The 18,837-nt window shown below is 32.9% G+C and overlaps 4 protein-coding genes across 5 annotated transcripts; 2 read left to right on the forward strand and 2 right to left on the reverse strand.

Annotated features, from left to right (window-relative positions):
• Window positions 1–212: 212 nt before the first annotated feature.
• LOC6626138 (beta-1,4-glucuronyltransferase 1) lies at window positions 213–2,710 on the forward strand. Its single transcript, XM_032436601.2, is given in 4 exon segments — window positions 213–325; window positions 1,041–2,035; window positions 2,208–2,361; window positions 2,494–2,710. Coding segments are annotated over 4 exon segments (1,344 nt in total). The 5' UTR covers window positions 213–322; the 3' UTR covers window positions 2,686–2,710.
• Window positions 2,711–3,481: 771 nt separating this feature from the next.
• On the reverse strand, window positions 3,482–10,116 carry Sox14 (Sox box protein 14). 2 transcript variants are annotated; one of them, XM_032436600.2, is made up of 3 exons: window positions 9,941–10,116; window positions 8,225–8,540; window positions 3,482–5,047 (listed from the first exon to the last, which is right to left on the reverse strand). In XM_032436600.2, exons 2-3 carry the CDS (start codon window positions 8,372–8,374, stop codon window positions 3,677–3,679), a joined length of 1,521 nt encoding a protein of 506 aa, XP_032292491.1. In that variant the 5' UTR covers window positions 8,375–8,540; window positions 9,941–10,116; the 3' UTR covers window positions 3,482–3,676. The 2 variants fall into 2 exon arrangements, with proteins under 2 accessions (XP_032292491.1, XP_015029885.1); XM_015174399.3 differs by having other exon boundaries at window positions 8,225–8,589.
• Window positions 10,117–13,228: 3,112 nt separating this feature from the next.
• LOC6625741 (uncharacterized) lies at window positions 13,229–17,077 on the forward strand. The gene is made up of 6 exons (XM_070210174.1): window positions 13,229–13,510; window positions 13,641–13,806; window positions 14,851–15,165; window positions 15,225–15,412; window positions 15,469–15,600; window positions 16,271–17,077. Exons 1-6 carry the CDS (start codon window positions 13,328–13,330, stop codon window positions 16,301–16,303), a joined length of 1,017 nt encoding a protein of 338 aa, XP_070066275.1. The 5' UTR covers window positions 13,229–13,327; the 3' UTR covers window positions 16,304–17,077.
• A 270-nt stretch (window positions 17,078–17,347) lies between these two features.
• Window positions 17,348–18,503, reverse strand: HSPC300 (haematopoietic stem/progenitor cell protein 300). The gene is made up of 2 exons (XM_002049964.4): window positions 18,318–18,503; window positions 17,348–17,548 (listed from the first exon to the last, which is right to left on the reverse strand). Exons 1-2 carry the CDS (start codon window positions 18,436–18,438, stop codon window positions 17,439–17,441), a joined length of 231 nt encoding a protein of 76 aa, XP_002050000.1. The 5' UTR covers window positions 18,439–18,503; the 3' UTR covers window positions 17,348–17,438.
• Window positions 18,504–18,837: the final 334 nt, after the last annotated feature.

Genomic DNA, 18,837 nt, shown 5'->3' on the forward strand with positions numbered 1-18,837 from the left:
AATGATAATATCGAGTGGAATGTAGGTTATTTCAGATAGTTTACCGTGCTTTAAGCACTCTCTGGGTGGCGGTAAGGGGCAATAAGAAGGGCATTTTTTCTAAATTTAGTTGTTAGTGCGTATCGTTCGTGCATGCATTTAATATTGGCAATATTTGGCTCGTTACCTGCCCGTATGCGAGTAATATATTATATTCGATCAATGTTCGAATATGATTAATCGATTGCGAGAGAATCAAACTGATAAATGTTTGTACCCAAATAAATAGATATATTTATGGTTGTGGTGTTGCTCAGTCTCTCATATCTTAAAGTGTTTTATAATGGTAAATGTAAATTAACAATAAATCAATAGAGTTCAAATTATAATACAATTAAAATGCTACCGCTCCAATTTACTTTTTATATTTGTTGAAGGTCTTACTGATTCGATACATACAATGTATTTACAAAGTGTTTATTAAACACTGTATACATATAGTTTGTTCAGTAATTGTTTGCAAAATGTAAAACTTCACTTAAATTCATGTGCAAGCTTGTAATTAACTTTTCTGTGTATTTAATTATTATTCTAAGCGGTTTGCGCGTATACAGTTGCGCACAAATAATAGCACCATTACAACACATTTTGTTCTTGACAAAAAAAATGCGGTTACTGTTGCATTATTTTTAAATTTTGATATTTTACTTTTTACAGTATTCTGCATAAACAACAACAATCCTTCAAATTTCTGTCTATATATTTGTTTTTAGGATTTTAAGAAAAGAGTCCCCGAAAATACCGAATAAAATAGCGCCATTAGCCCTTTTTAGTGAATCCCCTGTTTTTCGCGGAATTGCCTTTGTAGATAGCGTGTTTTAATTAGTTTTGAATAAGATTTTATTGTTTCTATCATGGGTCACTGCACTGCTGAGAAGCGCAATCTTATCAAAATATTGATATTGGATATCGGATAAACAATAAAATCTTTTTCTAAAACTAAAACAATTTTTTTTCATTTTGTAATACTCAATATAAAATTTATATTATTGTAATTTCAGTTTCGTCTGCCATATGGAAGCTCAACAAAGATTCTAATAGTGTTGTTGTTTGTAAACATTCTTTGGATAGTTAAGATTTATCCACCGTCTAAATATGACACCAATGAAAGCACGCCACAACCACTAAAACAAAGTGTAGAAAGAATTAAATCACCTGTTAAATTTAAATGTCCTTATCATTCTGATACAGGATCGCAACTGCCCTTGCCGACTGCCAAATCAAATGGCAATGTTACAAAGTTAACCTTTGCAAATATTGATTTTGGTTACGGGCGATGGGACAACCAACACAAGTACAAGATAAAGGATTTTGCTGTTGTCGGTGAACAGTACACAGAATCTTCGAAAAATAGTTTGCTGTGCCTTGCAACTCAAAGTTCCGTGGAGCGGCTATACTCTTTGCCACAGGTTGCAGCAAACTGGCACGGTCCAATATCTGTCGCGTTGTTCTCCGCTGGACACGACGAGTATATTGTTTTATGATATTTCATCACGTATCTGCGCCTCTGCTTTCCGAATATAAAAGCAAACGCCACATTTCATATTTTAACTCCACAGGAATATGAAAATATACCAGGCGGAAGAACCGAATCATTAAATTTAAAACAAACATTTAATTGTCAAAATCCTGACAAAACATTAAGAACTTTATTGAAATTGCGAACAGCAAAAACCATGGAATGGAGAAAAAAAAACATATATCCTCAGAACCACATGCGAAATATAGCTCGAAAGGGATGTCAATCCAAATATGTTTTCTTAACTGACATTGATATAATTCCAAGTATTAATAGTGTTGTACTACTAAACAATTTTTTTAAAACTGTTACTTGTGATGGAAATTGTGCCTATGTTATTCCAACTTTTGAAATTGATGTGCGGGCGCCATTTCCACGGACAAAAGAGAACCTTTTAGGGCTGATCAAAAAAGGACTAGCAAGACCATTCCATGAAAAAGTGTTTATTTACAACCAATATGCGACCAATTTTTCAAAGTAAGTCAAATTTAATAAATCCCTTTCTTGATCGTTTTACTTTAAAAGCAAGCAGGAATTAACCAATATAATTTGTTTTTTTATTTTGTAAGCCGTATACAAAAATCTTTTCCAATAAGCTCTCACTAAAAACACTATTTAAAAATCTAAAAATTTGTTGTGTCCCTTTCAGATGGCTATCATCACATCGAAATGAGACTGTAGTTAGAATAAGCCATACTGTGACAAACTTTGAGTTTTTATATGAGCCATTTTACATAACCATTGATAATGCTCCCATTCACGATGAAAGATTTACTGGCTATGGATTTACTAGAAATTCACAAGTAAGTATAAATGTGCAGTAAGTATGTTTTAATTCGGTTTAATGTGGGGCATTAAATATTTTATGTTCTGAGTATTTTTCGACGAATTCAACCTTCAGATTTTCATTGGACAATATATATTTTTCTTTTCAGGTTTACGAAATGTACGTAGCTGGATTTAAATTTTATGTTCTTTCGCCTGTGTTTACTTGCCACTGGGGCCTACAAAGAAAGCAAGCCCGGCCCGCTTGGAGAGAGCAACAAAATAACGCTAATCGAAAAAAATTTGACATCTTCAAAAGTGAAATATTTGCACGATATAAAAATGATCCTCATATTAAATAAATATTTAAAAACTAGTAAATCACTAGTCAATCTGTTTAATTATTTTTGACATCATACTTACCATTGGATCACATTTGCTGACTTGCGAGTGATTTCAATATAGAGTATAGAAAATGTACTCTTAAAATAATATTCAGTATAATAGGTGAGTATAATAGGGAGCATTATCCTCATAGGGGACACTTATTTTAACGCGTGCAAATGAGTTATTTAAATGCTTTCCTCATTGCCAAAAAGGCTGCTGCTGTAGGCAAATTTGACAAGCGGGACTCGGAGAATAAAGCTTGCGAGTGCGCGCAATTATGCCAGCTAAAGATTATCGTTTCTAAGATTGACAATAATTCTGAGGGCCTAAAGATTACGCTCGTCCATGTTAGCCACCTGGCTGACCAAAGTTCAACCGGACCATGAAATGAAGGAGTGCATACTACGCGATTATAAATGTAAAGGTAACGACATTTCTCCGCGGTTCTACAAACGACATATCTCCGCGCGAAGGTATTTCGGTTTGAAACGTAATAATTTCGAGATATCTCGGCGGAGCTATGCCACAGTAAATCAGGATTTCTTACACATGATCAACGAAGCAAGGGTTTAGAAATAAGAGACCGCTGATATCAAGAATAGTTACGACTAGAAAGGTTTAGGTCAAGTGATCGAGGATGTATAAAAATCTATTTTAAATGTACCTTATTTTTTAGTCATATGCTTTGCTTATGCTTTTTTGTAAAAAAAAACGTCTAAGCGTATATGTATTATTGTGTTACAAATAATCATTTTGATTGATCGACTAATATTTAGTTTAATGCAAAGCATTTTATTGTTCGTTTACATGTATGTATATATATACTTATGCTTATATATTTGTGTATATAATATCTATATATAATATATATATATATATGTGTATATATTTTGGTGTATAATTATAAACGTAAAAACATATTTTTTAAAATTACACAAATCTTAAATATTTCTCACATTCTATAGCTCACATTTTGTATAAACTTGAAAACTCATATCTGTTAGTATTAAATTCTAGATGACTACCAGTTGGCTGAGGCGGCACGTCCTCAAAAGTATATGCCAGTAGAGCTCCGTTATTTTCATGTACTGAGTAGTTGAGATCATTATGTGCTCCAATTAAATTACCGCTGTAGTCCTGGGTAGAATATGAACATGGATTTGCAATACCTTCAGATTCCACCAAACGGTTGTCTATACTGCTACTACAAAATCCAATATGTGGCGAATGTGTAGAAGTTAGAATACTACAGTCGCTGTCTTCGGTTGCCGATGGAATTGGGTTGAACTCTTCATTTTGGAATGTTTGCCCTCCATAAGTTAGAGAACTATTATGTATTTCAATGTTCATTGTAACAGTTTGGGGCTGTATTGAAAAGGACGGCTGTTGGGATATGCTTTCCAAACCACAGTCTTCAGCGAAACACTCGTGCGTATCTGGCACATTGGAAAGGAAATGATGGCTGGCTGAATGCAAATTTGCATCATTTACAATGTTTTCCTCAGAATCAAATACAGGTTCATCAACGTTTTGGCAATCATCAAAATTTGACTGAGTTCTTATTATATTTAAGACCTGTTGGCTAGCACCTTGACTATTAGACGGTAAGTTCACTTCTAGCGATTGGTCTTCAGTTTTCGGTGAATTGTCGAAAAATTGAAAATATTTAAGAACAACTTCTGACATATTCTCTTGTGTATTAACGAGGTTTATATCCGATATATTTTCCAGTTTAACTGTGCTGTCTTCAGAATTATGCAGCTGCATCGCACCGCAATCAATTCTATTTTTTGTATGTACAAACTCGGATGACTGGAGATTTATATAATTCTCTTCTGGTGGGATTCCAACATCGAATGAATCGGAGGGGGTATTTTTATCGTATTTATTTTTTATTTTATCACCTGAATCGCTTTTCAGCCGTTTCGACAGTGTACCAGATTGACAAGTAGAGGTAGATCTTTTATTTTTTCGACCGGCAGTGTATGTTCCGTTAATTGCAACAGGTGTTGTTATATTGTGGAAATCTTGCTTAATATCGATATCTACATCCTGATTTTGCTTTAAAACAACCGACAGTCTCGATTGTTTCTTTTGGGGCCTATATTTATAATTTGGATATTCTATCATATGAAGTTTTCTCAGCTTTTCGGCTTCAATAATGTAAGGCTGCTTATCATCTTTGGCCAAAAGCTGCCATCGTCTTCCTAATTCCTTTGATATTTCCGCATTATGTAAATCTGGTGTTTTTTCGCAGATTTTTCGTCGCTCCATTTGACTCCACACCATGAATGCATTCATGGGTCTTTTTATATGGCCCGGAGAGTGTTTCTTTGTCTAAAAGATAAGAATAAAAAGTGAAGTTTTGTAATAAAATGTCGGCTGAAGATATTTTGGAGTATAAGTCAGTTGTAATGCAAAATTCTTTGCTTAACTCTGGATATTGTAGCAAAGTTAACTCTCTTTTTATGTATTGAAAAGTTGACATTTAGCTTCGCATTTGAATTTTTAATTTGTTTACCTAAAAGTGTTGTGATCCGGGAAATTTTCCATAAAATATTAATAAAAAAACTGAGATTCACGCTATTTTTAATCCTTATAGTAATAAAATGAGTTAATATTTCAATAATCTTCATCAAGTTGTATATCGTTACAAGAAAATTATTTTTATAGTACAACTTTATCAAAACTATCTTCTATCTTTGTAAGTGGAACTTATCTGTCAATAATTTTTTATTAATTTAACGATTATCTAGCAGTAGTCGCCATATTTAGTCAGACTTACAATTATTTTTTGCGTATTAACTTATCTACCTGAGATTAAATTTTTTCATTAGAGTGCGAAATTCTATATTTCGTCAATCAGTCTCAGCTTTTGCTTATAACCCTTATTTGTTAAAATTATTTCTGGTTCTAGTCAAAAAATGTCATTATATTCTGCACATAGTTTATTTAGTAAATTGTTGGAGGAACTTTTTATTTCATTTAGCCAAAAACTTGTACATGTATGTATGTATATGAATATGCATATGTATATGTATATGCATATGTATATGCATATGTATATGTATATGTACATGCATATGTACATGTATATGTATATGTATATGTACATGCATATGCATAAGTATATGTATATCTTTATGTGCATGTATATGATGTATGTATGTGATGTATGTATGTGATGATGATAATGTTTCGTTAACATATGAATGTACATATAGTTCACCAAGTGGCGCATTGAAGATAAAATAACTGATGTGAATAACCGTTTTATTAGACTCACAAAAAAAGCACTAGGAATAGCGTTAACTTCGACCTTGAAGTAAGTTCGTCAACCCCAAGTTCAACCAACCAATATAGCTAGTAGCAACGACCGAGCAGAAGAAAAAAAACATCAGTTTGGTTGTGTTAGCTTAAACGAATGGGATATACAGCGATGATGAGGTGAAACCAGACGAATGCTACAACGGCCATTGACATTACGTGCCCTTGATAATATGTAATGTGTATGTAATATGCTAAAGCAAAATGTAAGGATATAATTATGTGCATAGACATATACTATATGTATGGTTATGTTTATTGGTTTAAGAACTTCTTGCCAAGGGTTCTGAAAAAAAATTAAATCAAAATTGCAAATTGCAAAATTCAATTGAGATTCGAAATTTAAACATTGTTTTGTGAAATTATACATCTATCTGATTATTAACATTATTATATTATAAATTTTGGGTTTACATTTTTAAAAATCTATTGTAACTATAAAAATATTTATAAAAATTAAGAGGTTCTCCCTACGAGTTGCCGACTAAATGCGACTCGAACCCATAAAAATTCCTTTTCGATAAAAACAAACGAATTCAAAAAGCACAGTAAATAATAAAATCGCAATTGCAATGCTGTTTATAGAATTTAATAGATACGCATGATTGTATATGTGAACATGTATACAGAAATTCTTGCAATTTGCGCTAGCTGCAGAATAGCTGTAAAATTAAAGATACCTAATCTAAATATACTATTTTAGGAGCGACATGACTGTGTTGATGACTCTAAGGATTTCGATATAAATTCTTATCGATTGCTTGGAAGCGCAACAAATTATCGATCTCGTAAAATGTAAACAAATATTCAAATTAAAATTGTATAAATTAGTTTTTAATAATTAGTAGTTAATAATTGGAATCTAACTTTGTAGAGACAGAGGGAAGAATGTGGCTAGATATACTGTTTGTGCTCATCAGGAGTCTGAAGCTCGTTGTATAAGCTTTTCAATTACACTAAACCCATAATAAATCAATCAATATGTGTAAAGTGCATAAAAAACAGTCTGGTTTTTATTTTTTTGATTAAAAGCTTTGTGTATATGTAAGCCCGCGTAGATTAAAATCTTTTTAAGAAATCACAAAACATTATCTCAGGTGCTAGAGTAGAGATTAATAAAGATAAGATATTGAAGAAAGTTGTTTCCGTCATTCATAGATTTCGCAAGGTATGAAGTATACCATGTATATGCATATGCATATAAATAAGAAAGTAAGTTGCAGTACTTAGGGATCTCCTACTTTGTCACTGATCGCGAAACGCCACCCACCAAATCTATGACATCCATTTCCAGGTGGAATGCATTTTTCAAAAAGTGTGAAACATTCCTCAAATGAATTTGAAAAAGATCTCTGAAAATGACAACCGTTTCCGCCAATTTACCACTGTTTGTGGTGGAATTGCCAAACTCAGCGAAACACGTATTCACGTATTCTTAGGTAGGGCTATAATTTGAACTAAACTTAAGACTTCGCTTTAAAAAAAACATTAATTCGCATTTTTGACTGAAGAAGTGTGAAGCACGTCTAGAATACATTTTTAGTAAAGATGCTGTTTCGTACAACCGATTGCCCAAAATATTCGTGTGGAACTTGCTAAGAACCCGTCTTAGAGTGCACCTGCATCCAATTGTTATCTAAAATTAATCAGACAATATCAATATGCAAGTACATAAGTATAGGTATAAGTTTGCATGTGTCTGCATAAAATATGTTATCGGTAATACATTTCATTGACCTTTTCAATCCACATGACTTTCGTTCTTCGCCTACGAAATCCATGAATGATAGACTCTCACGCATAAATATGTATGTATGTATATGTATTGAAGTATTGAAGAATGCAGACATATGACTTCTAGTACATACATAGATCTACTAATTCTGATTGAAAATGGGGAGCTTATGTATAAAGAGTGTTATAAATCGTTCAGATAATTAATTTTTAAATATAACAAATATTTGTATATGACTAGAATATAAATATTAAAGTGTGTTTATACATAAATAACTAAAAGCGTATCTATGTAGTCGAAATTTAATATTTTTTGACGAATAACAAACAGAAAGATAGGAAAGGTAAGTATAAGACTTAAGCCAATATCCAAGGCATTAGGAAACGCTTTTCAAATAACGACAATTTATTTTTACATACCTATAAATTAATACGAATATAAAATATACTTACTTGAGTTGCATCTGAATATGGAGTACTGGAGTTAACTGGAACGAGTGCAGATCCAAAAACCAAATCCGAATTATCATTTTCTCTTTCTAGTCTTTGCATACTTTCTGTTGGAGATCTTTTGCTTTTGCTGCTATTTGCATATTTCTCCATTTTAGTTCTGGTGGAGGCAGAGGGTGGCACCAATGTTTTTTTTTTTTTTTTTTTTTTTTTTTTAATAATTAACTTGTACGCCTTTTTTATTTTAAAAGTTTAAAATGTGTTGTATAACGACGTTAGTTAGTGCATGAGTGATTATTTGAGTGGAGTTGGCTTGTTACTGTAATCCAGATCTTTGCAGTATTAATAGTGGTTTATCCCTGAGTAGACTGGCCAATTATTTGTATTTCATTACATAAAAATAAAAAATATACGTATTTATACACATATGCACGCATATATTTACATATATGTAAATCTATGTATATCTATGTATGCATGTCTGTGTGCATTTGCATGTGATTCATTTGTACTTCTTATTTGGTTTATTTGATTAATATGGTGCTACATACATATGTATGTATGTAAATGCATACAAATAATATGTACAAGTATGTGTGTACGAATGTACGCATATATAAACATACATATACAAACAATTAATATAAGTTGATCATTTTATTTATACTCTCAAATGTATTTGTATACACACATATGTACATGAGTGTGCATATAAGAAAATAATATACATATATATAAATACATATACATATATGTATGTACATATATTATAATTATTTCTCGATATGCATATGCATGTAAGTATGTGAATATGCTTGTTATTCCTTATGTTTTGGACGCTTCTTGTATATATACACACATATACGGTATATATCTTGTGTATGCATGCACATACATACGTACGTATACAGTATAATCAAGGTGAAACTGGTTCCTAGTTTTGTGTTCGCTACATTCAAAGACGCACGTTCATGTTTTTTCTGTAGTAATGAGTGTATTTTTTTCCATGTATGTATATACACACATACGAATGCACACACATATGTAGCGTGCGTAAATACATGCTTAAAACTTTGTATACTGTTGCGGAAACACAATAAATATTCACAGATGCACAATCTTACACATGCACATGTATGTATGTATGTATATATGTATACAAATTTTCAAACATTTATTCATGCACACTACATATGTACATATATATGTATATACATGTAAAAAAAAATAAACTTATTGCCACAGTCAAAACATGAAAGTGCGTCTTATATTTATATTTAAATTTTAAATCGCTTATTCCGAAACAAAACAGTAAAACAGATGAAAAACCCTGAAAATGTATTGTATATATATTTGTACGTATACGTGTGTTTATTATTTCATGCATGTTTTTTTATATTTTATTTCTTCCGTAAAAAGAGTACAATGTATGTGTGTATTCTTAAATGTTCACTGTGCATTAAAAGACACTCAGAACCATAATGAAAATGCACGTCAATTATAATATATGTACATATGTACATATAATATTGAAAGGTTTATTCACTTCAAACTTCACAAACACACTATGTATTCATATGCAAATGTACATACTTCTTGCTTAACACTTGTTGCTTAATTAGTTACATTTAATGTACGTTATTTATAATTTAATGGCAATTTGGTTTTAGTTTGGATCTTTATCATTTGCCATATATATATATATATATATATATTTACCGAGATTACGACGGAGCAGAACACATATTGCGACCGACTGCTCCGCGGCAAACTCGGAGCATTCTGGCTTAATTCAATCTAAGCGCCAAGAGCCAGTACGAGCACAATCGCAAAGCAGCAGACACGACGAGCACGAAACGATTGAGATACGAGTTGAATGTGACGAGAAACTACATTCATACGTACGTATACATTCGTACAAATATCTGTTATACATAAGCACGTAAATAAATACATACATATGAATACACTACGCAAATTACTTTAGGTTGTTATTTTTATCGCTCTTTATACACACACACACACACACACACACAGAAACGAAGTGTTATATTTATGTATATATGTACATACACACGTACACACGTATATTTCATTTTTGTTACTCGATAATTTTATTTTATTTTACTGTCTTGTTAATATATGTATAAATATATATGATTTAGTATAAGAACATACATATATTATCGTACATTTTTTTTTTTGAGCTTTTTCGTTCTTTATTTTAAACCGATGAGGTCGTTGTCGATCGCTTACAGCTGTTTAAGTGAACTGGCTTGCAAAATGTATGCTTGAATCCCTGCACACATCCCACATATGTATACATATATACATATACATATATATATATAGATATATATTTATATGTACATACATATATACATATACATATATATATATAGATATATATTTATATGTACATATGTACATACTGCCATGTACATTAATGCATTTCGTGCGCTTGCATATTCGAAACAGAGAGCCAAGAGACTAACTGCGTGTGTTTTTTTCTCTAACTAAACTGACCAGTGGCGCACTGCGGTGACTAAGTGGCCCATAAATCAAGTCGATATTCTGAAAATCTCACTGACCGATTTGTTGAGCACAAAGTAATATACCAATTGATGTAAATAAATATATGGAGAAGGGCCACGAAAATCTCAATTAATTGCTTGGTAAAATTAAATATTCGAAATATTGCTAATTATTATTTTCAAATATTCAGTGAGCTATATTATTTTTCAAATCAAATTACGTGTTTTTCTAAACTTTTAAATAACAATAAACAATTGATAGAATGTAACCATTTTTAATTTTCACTTTGTAGTAATCCCGATATAGACTATTGATGTTACTTTAACTCTAAAATACTAAATTCAATGCAACATTGAATACTGATAATTGATATTGTGATAATAAACAAATTTGGTTTAATATTTAATGTACATTGCAGATGTCGGTGATAATCTGAATGCGGCCCTGGTATTTTTTATTGATATCAACAGTTTTAGTAATTGTTGTCTGTGTGTGTGAGAGGCAGAGCGAATGTCCATATGCTGAGAGTCTTTATAAATACATACATACACACATCAATGTATGCTTATATACACAAGTATTATATACGAATGAATCAGCTGTTCAATGCGTATTAATCATATGTTTATATGAAGTGTCTTTGACTGAATGTGTATAAATGTATATATGTACATACAAATGTACATGTATGTATGTGTGTATACAATCGTGAATGCACATCCCAGTCGCACTGGGCTGGTATTTCGAATTACTTCTCGTAAAGTGAATTTTAAAAACAGAATTAGTTAGAATGTTATTTTAATAAATGTTTTATGCTTCCGTAGATTTTTAAAGCAATTAATTATAACAATCAAATTTATATTCATTTTTGCAATGGGGATGCCAAACATGCTTCTTAAAACATACCGTTCATAAGAAAAACTAAGTAAACAATTAAATGTAATTAACTCTAACAAATAATTTACTCTTATTGCATGGCTTTAAATGTAAGGGAATTTTTAACTGTGCTACTCTTTATATCGTCCAGTCTCATCCCTAGCCCTCAGTCTGCACAATCGATATTTAACACTACACTATAGCCAAACGAACTACAAAAAGGAACAACATTCAACAGCTGGAACTGCGATTAAATGAACAATATTATCAGTTGGAACTACAAAAAATTGAGAACAACAAATGTGAAACTCTTATACAAAACAGCAAAAGAAACTATTTATCCACTTGATTCTTTCAGATCGGGTCCCGGTTCCGAACCAAAGTGTAACCGCCCTTTAGAGTGAGAGAGAGAGAGAGAGAGAGAGAGAGAGAGAGAGGAGGAGAGCGAATCGAATGCCCTTTGTAAAAGCTTTGATGCTCAAAGCAGCTGCGCATATGTGCAACAGCGGCGACCACAACTTTCAGTGTATGCTTGCGCCAAATATTCGGCACCGATCACGTTGGTGCCTAGATGTTCAGTGAACAGAGATTTCGACTTTGTCAGCGGTCAACTGCAGGCACAAACGCACCTTGTTGAAAAATTTGAAGAAAAAGGAAAGGAAAAACTTTGCCTACACTTACTGCTTAGTGAGAAAAAAATGTAATAAATTATAAATAATTATTGGATCATGCTGAATTCAATAAATTAATTGTGCATAATACTTGATGCATAATTACTGTTCAGGAAGCTACAAATCAAGTTTGGTGACTCTAGCTCTTATAAATTACGAGATTTGCTCAAAAACAGGATTGCGATATCGATTTTGATCGATCGCATGAAAATTTGAAAAGTTATCGATTATCGGAAACAAACTCGTACTGCTCATATACTAGGAGGCCTGTCTTATTACTCGCCAGCCTTTGTCGACAAAACGGTAAAATCTTTGTTGAAAAACGGCATCATTCGCCTACCTTAGTCTCCGTGCAACCATCCGAACTGGCTAGTAAGTAAGAAAGGTTTTTTTTTATTATGCTCTGCATTAGCTTTCACTTTAAAGTCTTAAATTTCTTTTGGCCTTTTAATTTAACACATTTATCGACGTTGTCCCGATAGCCCGACCACAACAAAAAAATTATCGATCTACCATACAAGATATATAAAAAATAATATATATATTACTAAAAAACGAATTGTTATATTGGTAATCCACGTAGCATCAAGAGGAAAACGCAAGCATTTCTGCACACAAATATGCATTAAATGTATTTGGCAATGGCAAACGCACCCGTTGGAATAAATATTAAAAAAATTAAATATATATATAATTATTATTCTTTTACTAATTAAAAAAAGATCTCGTTTTTAAAACGGACGCTATCTTCATTTGATTAAAACATCGATTAACATCACCTGTCCAGGACTTGCGAATGGGTAAAGCGGTATGCGGCTGATGGGATTTCCTATGTTTCACACAATTCCACAATGTTCGCGTCTTGCCGATGTTCCTTAGAACATCGGAAAACATCGAATAATCGATAAGAAAACATTGAAGCAGTTTAAAAGAATCGATTTTTTGTATAAACTTAAAACATGTAAACACACTTCTTAAATATAAGTTCATAAAGTGCAGAGTGTTAAAATTAATAGATTGCAGAATGAACTGCAATCATTTCATTGAAGTTCCCCTGCGTTCTAGCGGAGGAAAGAAAATGAAGAAACGGAAAGAACTCGACGCACTTATAGCACACTCCCTCACAAAGAGGGGCTACCACCGCACCGTAAACTCACAGGATAAGTTACTGTCAGTATCCACCGATGACCCTGATGACTTAGCATGGGTAATAAATTAACCTTGATAAACTCGTTCAACTTATAATCTAATTCATACTTGTGTATGGCTCATATATGTATATATGTACAATTCCATGTGCATACATACATATGTCATGTGTTTTCGTTCTGATTTAGATGAGCGCTCCCGATATCCGTCGAAATCATAAGAGGCAAATCTATATCCGTAAGTGCGGGCCAGTTCTTTTCGGGATAATTATCGTTTTTGTTCTGGCTCTTTTATACTGGGCGTACTTTGATTTACGTAAACAGATTTCCGATTATCAACAAAAGTTTGAAGAAGGTAAATATTCATTTCTATGCATAAACAGTTGGCCCAAGAATAATGCGTATCAAATATGTACATGGGAACAAATTCCCATTCTAATGGCCACCACGCGTCTGTATACTCTTCGATTGTTTTACGTCTTCAAAAATAGTTCGAATTAATTATTTTAGTTTTTCTTTCTGAATAATATTAAATTCAATAATCTCTATATATAAAACTGTTTGTCCTGCTGAGCGACTGACTAATTGGTCAACGCACAGCGCAAACCGTTAGAGCAACAAAGCTGTACCGTCGTTACCATTTGTGGTAAGGGTGGATTTTGGAAATTCCACCAGAAGTATGGTTGCATGAATCATCTTTATACCCTCAGATAGGGTGGAATGAAAATGACAAAGTACGAGGCCCAAAAATACATTTTTCATATGCTTCTACACTTTTTCATACAAATCTTCACAAATATAAATCAGTAGTCCGATGTCCAGAGCAATAGCTTATGATACTGATACTCTAGGGATAGTAAAGATATTTTGATATTGTAGACCTACCAATTTTTTACAAGCAAAGTGCAAATTATAATTGCTATACTTAGTAAAGGTTTAAAAAGGGTTTACAATACAATATTTCGATTAATCCATTGTGCGTATTATAGCTATATTGTACCTGTTTATCAGGATATATACCACTCATCGCCACTTGGATAGGACACTTTTAAGCATATTTTCGGTAGTCCACTACTCCCAAACGAAGCATGCCATAGACCATAGTTTTTATACCTTCATTACTTCATTATTTTCACACATCTGCAAAAGGCAAAGGTACAAAATCTCTGGGGTTCCAAAGACGTCCTTAACTTATCATTTTTAAAATCCTGCAAAATACAGAGTCCTAAATTTGTGCCACAAACGTGAACCTTAACGTTAAAAACACCCTTCTCTTTGACGCAAACAGATTTTGTTTAATTAATATACAGGTAACATTATTCAAACATAATGTACATTTTTTGGCCGACTGTAATCCAAATGTTAGTCGATTTAATATTAAATATGCAATTTTTAATAGTCTCTGCAGTGAGTAAAGTTTTTCCGGATACTCTTCAACATTGGCATGAAACCACAGCATCGTTTATAAAAAATCAATCTTTGGTTGTATACCAATTAAATGACTTAACTCAAAATGTAGAGCTTTTGGGAAGTAATTTAAGCAGCCTGCAAGCAACAGTAAATTCACAAAGAATTTACGGTCAAGATGAGAAGATAGTCGCTGACTTTGGGGCTAAATTAGAGGCAGTTGTTGCTGATATAGATGTAATGAAGGAACATTACAAAAGGGTCGTCGAAGTGCAGAAAAGCTTTGAGTTTGATATGGATAATTTAAAGGAAAGTAAACAAGTATATGCTTATACATCTGTTATTTTAATGGACTTATCAATTTTCAGGCCAATATAAGTCGATTGTCCACCGTTCAAAATTGTTCTTCACCAACAAATTATACAAAGGATGTTAAATTGATTGAAAAAACGTTGGAAAATGATTTAAAAAATGTGGATGACAAAATTATGTATGTTAACAACACTCTACGGCAGACAATAAAAATTCTACATGAAGAGATAATGGCCCACAAAGTAAGTAAATTTTGTTTCGTTTGTTGGAATTCAATATAAATTAATCTTTTATTTAGATAAAGTTGGAGGACTTATTAGACCGCTTTCAAAACATATCAACCCATGTTACCACATTAAGCAATAATTGGTGGCAATTTAAGCAAAAAAATGTCAATGCGGATGAACAGTTGAGCAAATTGAATGAAAAGGTAATGACATCGTTTTTTTAAAGGAGATAAAATCTCCTGCTATTCTCCCCTAAGTGGTTTGTAAAGATTGGCTTAGTACTGTTTTATAAATGAGACCCTTAAACTCCAGACTTAATAGATATCATACGTAAGCTTGTGGGGTCCATTAGCCTCCTCGGGGACCTTTGGTAGATAGCGGAAGCTAATTCGGCGGAAATTGTATATGCGGGCCCACATGCAGTCTGTGCGAAACGGAGGCGCAATAGGGACCCTTCCCCTTCGTCGTCTGCCACTAGCTAATAAGTCGCCGTGTGTTTCGATCCCGGCTAGTCGTCTTCCTCGACGGGGTTATGGTGTGTGCTCGCACCGCTCGATTGTCTCGGACTTTCCTCCTCATCCACTGGATAGCCCAACTCAGCGGCTGCCGCTGATGTCGCTAACATCCTATGAAATCCACTCGACCTATGTAAGCTACGGTTATGGTAGGCGACGTGTGTCACCCATTCCAATGGCAACAGTGAATAAGTCATATTTTCTCGCTTTAGGGGTCTAGCCTCAGACTTACTAGGTATTAGAAAGTTAACCAAGGCAAGAAATTGGTCTTAAATGGGTTTTTTTTCCAGCACAGCAAATAATTTAAATGCAAGAAAATTAAAAAGAAGAAAATTAATATGATAATCCCGTTTAACAGGAGCCTCCACAGCATAATTCGGAGCCACTGTAACAATTGCACCAATATTAACTACAACAGCAAAGGCAACGCTGACAGCTGCAGACCAAGCAAACCGACACCAGACGTCCCGACATTTCCACCAACGGCATCGCCTACGGAAAAATTATGTAGGGCATTCACAGCAGCAGCTACGAATACAGTACCTGAATATGCAAAAAACCTTCTTTTGTTACGCGGATGACACCATCCTTACCAAAGCAGGCACATAGAAGTAGGGTGCTACACTTACACACAAGGTTTTGGATCGTTATTGGTATTGGGCCAATCCATCTGCATTAACAGCGAAAAGACTCAGCATTTCATGCTAGCGCTCAAGCAAACAAATTGTAAAGATATCTAGCTCAACAACGTGGCCATGCTTAAAGAGAACCATATTCGCTACGGACAACTGGACGAATTACTTGACTTAAATACAGCGTTGTATTGGCACCAGCGTATACGATAGAAAAAATACAACTGTATTGAAATGTAACTGGTCAAAATATATTGTAAACTATGTAAATAATTTGTAGATTTAGCTCTCTGACACTTAAGCCACACAGACTCCAACAGATCTGGCACCATTGTAGTAAAATATTTTCATCCAAACTTTTAACTTTTCCAAAGCCACGATATAGTATATCATTTCGACTTTCCAAATAATATTTATATTGTTATATAATTTTTAATTTTGTTGGCGTTTACTTTTTAGGTCGTAAGTCTACTATTATGTTTTTTTATTTTTAAACGTTTATTTGTCTGCTAATAAATATTTATAATAAAATAGTTAAAAAAATGCTTTTTTTTGCGTTGATCTAAACTTAGGGTGGTACCGTCCACTTATCAAGCTCCTAATCTAACTGTTCTTCGACAATTGCGTATAAAAATTGGCATATACAACAAAAAATTGTGGTAAGATATCTAAATTATAACGATTTTGAAAACGTTTTTCAAACTGGGCTCAGTTTCGGGTACAAATTGAAAGGATCTTTATAAAAATATAAAACATGTTTCCGCTTTTCGCGCTTTGAAGAGAAATTAGAGCGAATTCCATAATAATATTTGATACTGTATTTATTAATGTATTTTATGAATAAAAAAGCCAAACCTTACTACTAATTTAAATATTAGCATATGGATGAAACATTTATGTTAATGTTTCTCCTTGGGTAACGCAAGCTTCCAAGTAGTCTATACGGCGTTCTAATATCGTAAGTTTTTCATTGAGTACCGCAAGTCTGGATCGACAGGACATATCTGAAAAAAATTGTTTTTTTAGAAAAAGCCTTTATATATTTTTACAGTATTACTTTACGTTTTGTTATTACGATAAATTAATTAAAATAGCTCAATAAAGCAAGCTGCTTTGGCACAACATTTCCGTTTATCTTCTTCTTTTTCTTTGTCTTTAAACTTTTGCACGTATGTATGTCGAAACAGGCTGGATCGGAGCTATATATCATATCTTGCATGGAAAACATTTCTGCTTATCAAGATATCTTTACCGAACTCGGCATTTAAACTTTGCTGCTTATTTCGCAATTATTTGCTGCTTAAGATCGCAATACTTTATTATATATAATATGGGAAGAACCAGTTGAAAAGTTGGTTTTTGCATGGCACATTATTGTATTTACACTTCTGAGCTTCATTGTTCGTACATATCCGCAAAATAATAAAGCAAGAGTATTTTACCTTGGGCGTGTCGAAGAAATCCCTACTTTGTTTTTTTGACAAAAGAGATGATTATTTTCAATAAGTAGGTCTGCCTTTAAATTATTTGATGACTTGAATAGTTAAGCGACATTATGGGTCTTAAATTGTGTATAAAATCTGCACAAAATTTGTTGTCGCCATGGTTTATTAAGTTGTTACATGCGTGAAGAAACTATGTAAGATAATAAATAGGCCATTTGCAATTTCTAAAGTAAATACAGGCTGGCCTAAATATGTATCTTGTATATTGTTTTATTACACTGATCAGAACTACAGGTGTTAGGTGACGAAAAATATTATGAGAGCTTACCAAACGAATTCAAAAAATCCGTGATCCGTTTTATGCTTGCTGTAATAACTTCAATATACTCTCGATTTGCCCAATCCTGGTGAATTTGCTTTTGAACTGTTTCTCTATGAGCTCCGCTCATTTTAAATCTTTCGTGATTTCTTATGTTATGTTGTTTTGCTTATACTATTAGAACAAAATAATGTGTGTCCATCTTTATCCAATATTAGAGATGAGTTGAGGCTGCTAAATTTTTGAGACAGTGGAATGGAACAAAAAGATTGCAGCAGAAACATCAATATTCTACCATGCCTACCTTTAATCGTAATTATATCTTATTGATTTAAACTTATCTAAGAAAAATTACTTTTCTGGGTAAATATCGACACCATTGGCACGGATTTTAAGCGTTCGCATTAAACAATTAATATGCTACGGTTGCGTCTACTACCGCATAAAAAATCAATGGACATTCTAGTGACGATATGGTGTACCCATCCATTAGGAATTAGATATTTTGCGAAACAAACAATTTATTACA

Source organism: Drosophila virilis, chromosome 5 (assembly GCF_030788295.1).
Source record: "Drosophila virilis strain 15010-1051.87 chromosome 5, Dvir_AGI_RSII-ME, whole genome shotgun sequence".
Classification (NCBI taxonomy): Eukaryota; Metazoa; Arthropoda; class Insecta; order Diptera; family Drosophilidae; genus Drosophila; species Drosophila virilis.

Excerpts from the sequence above, each read along its gene's own strand:
- Sox14 (XM_032436600.2), bottom strand. The coding sequence starts at position 8,374 with ATGGAGAAATATGCAAATAGCAGCAAAAGCAAAAGATCTCCAACAGAA. Across the intron at positions 5,048-8,224 it reads CATATTCAGATGCAACTCAA|ACAAAGAAACACTCTCCGGG; the intron begins GTAAGTATATTT and ends CTTATCTTTTAG.
- LOC6625741 (XM_070210174.1), top strand. The coding sequence starts at position 13,328 with ATGAACTGCAATCATTTCATTGAAGTTCCCCTGCGTTCTAGCGGAGGA. Across the intron at positions 13,807-14,850 it reads TCAACAAAAGTTTGAAGAAG|TCTCTGCAGTGAGTAAAGTT; the intron begins GTAAATATTCAT and ends AATTTTTAATAG. Across the intron at positions 15,413-15,468 it reads AAGAGATAATGGCCCACAAA|ATAAAGTTGGAGGACTTATT; the intron begins GTAAGTAAATTT and ends TCTTTTATTTAG.
- HSPC300 (XM_002049964.4), bottom strand. The coding sequence starts at position 18,438 with ATGAGCGGAGCTCATAGAGAAACAGTTCAAAAGCAAATTCACCAGGAT. Across the intron at positions 17,549-18,317 it reads GGATTTTTTGAATTCGTTTG|ATATGTCCTGTCGATCCAGA; the intron begins GTAAGCTCTCAT and ends AATTTTTTTCAG.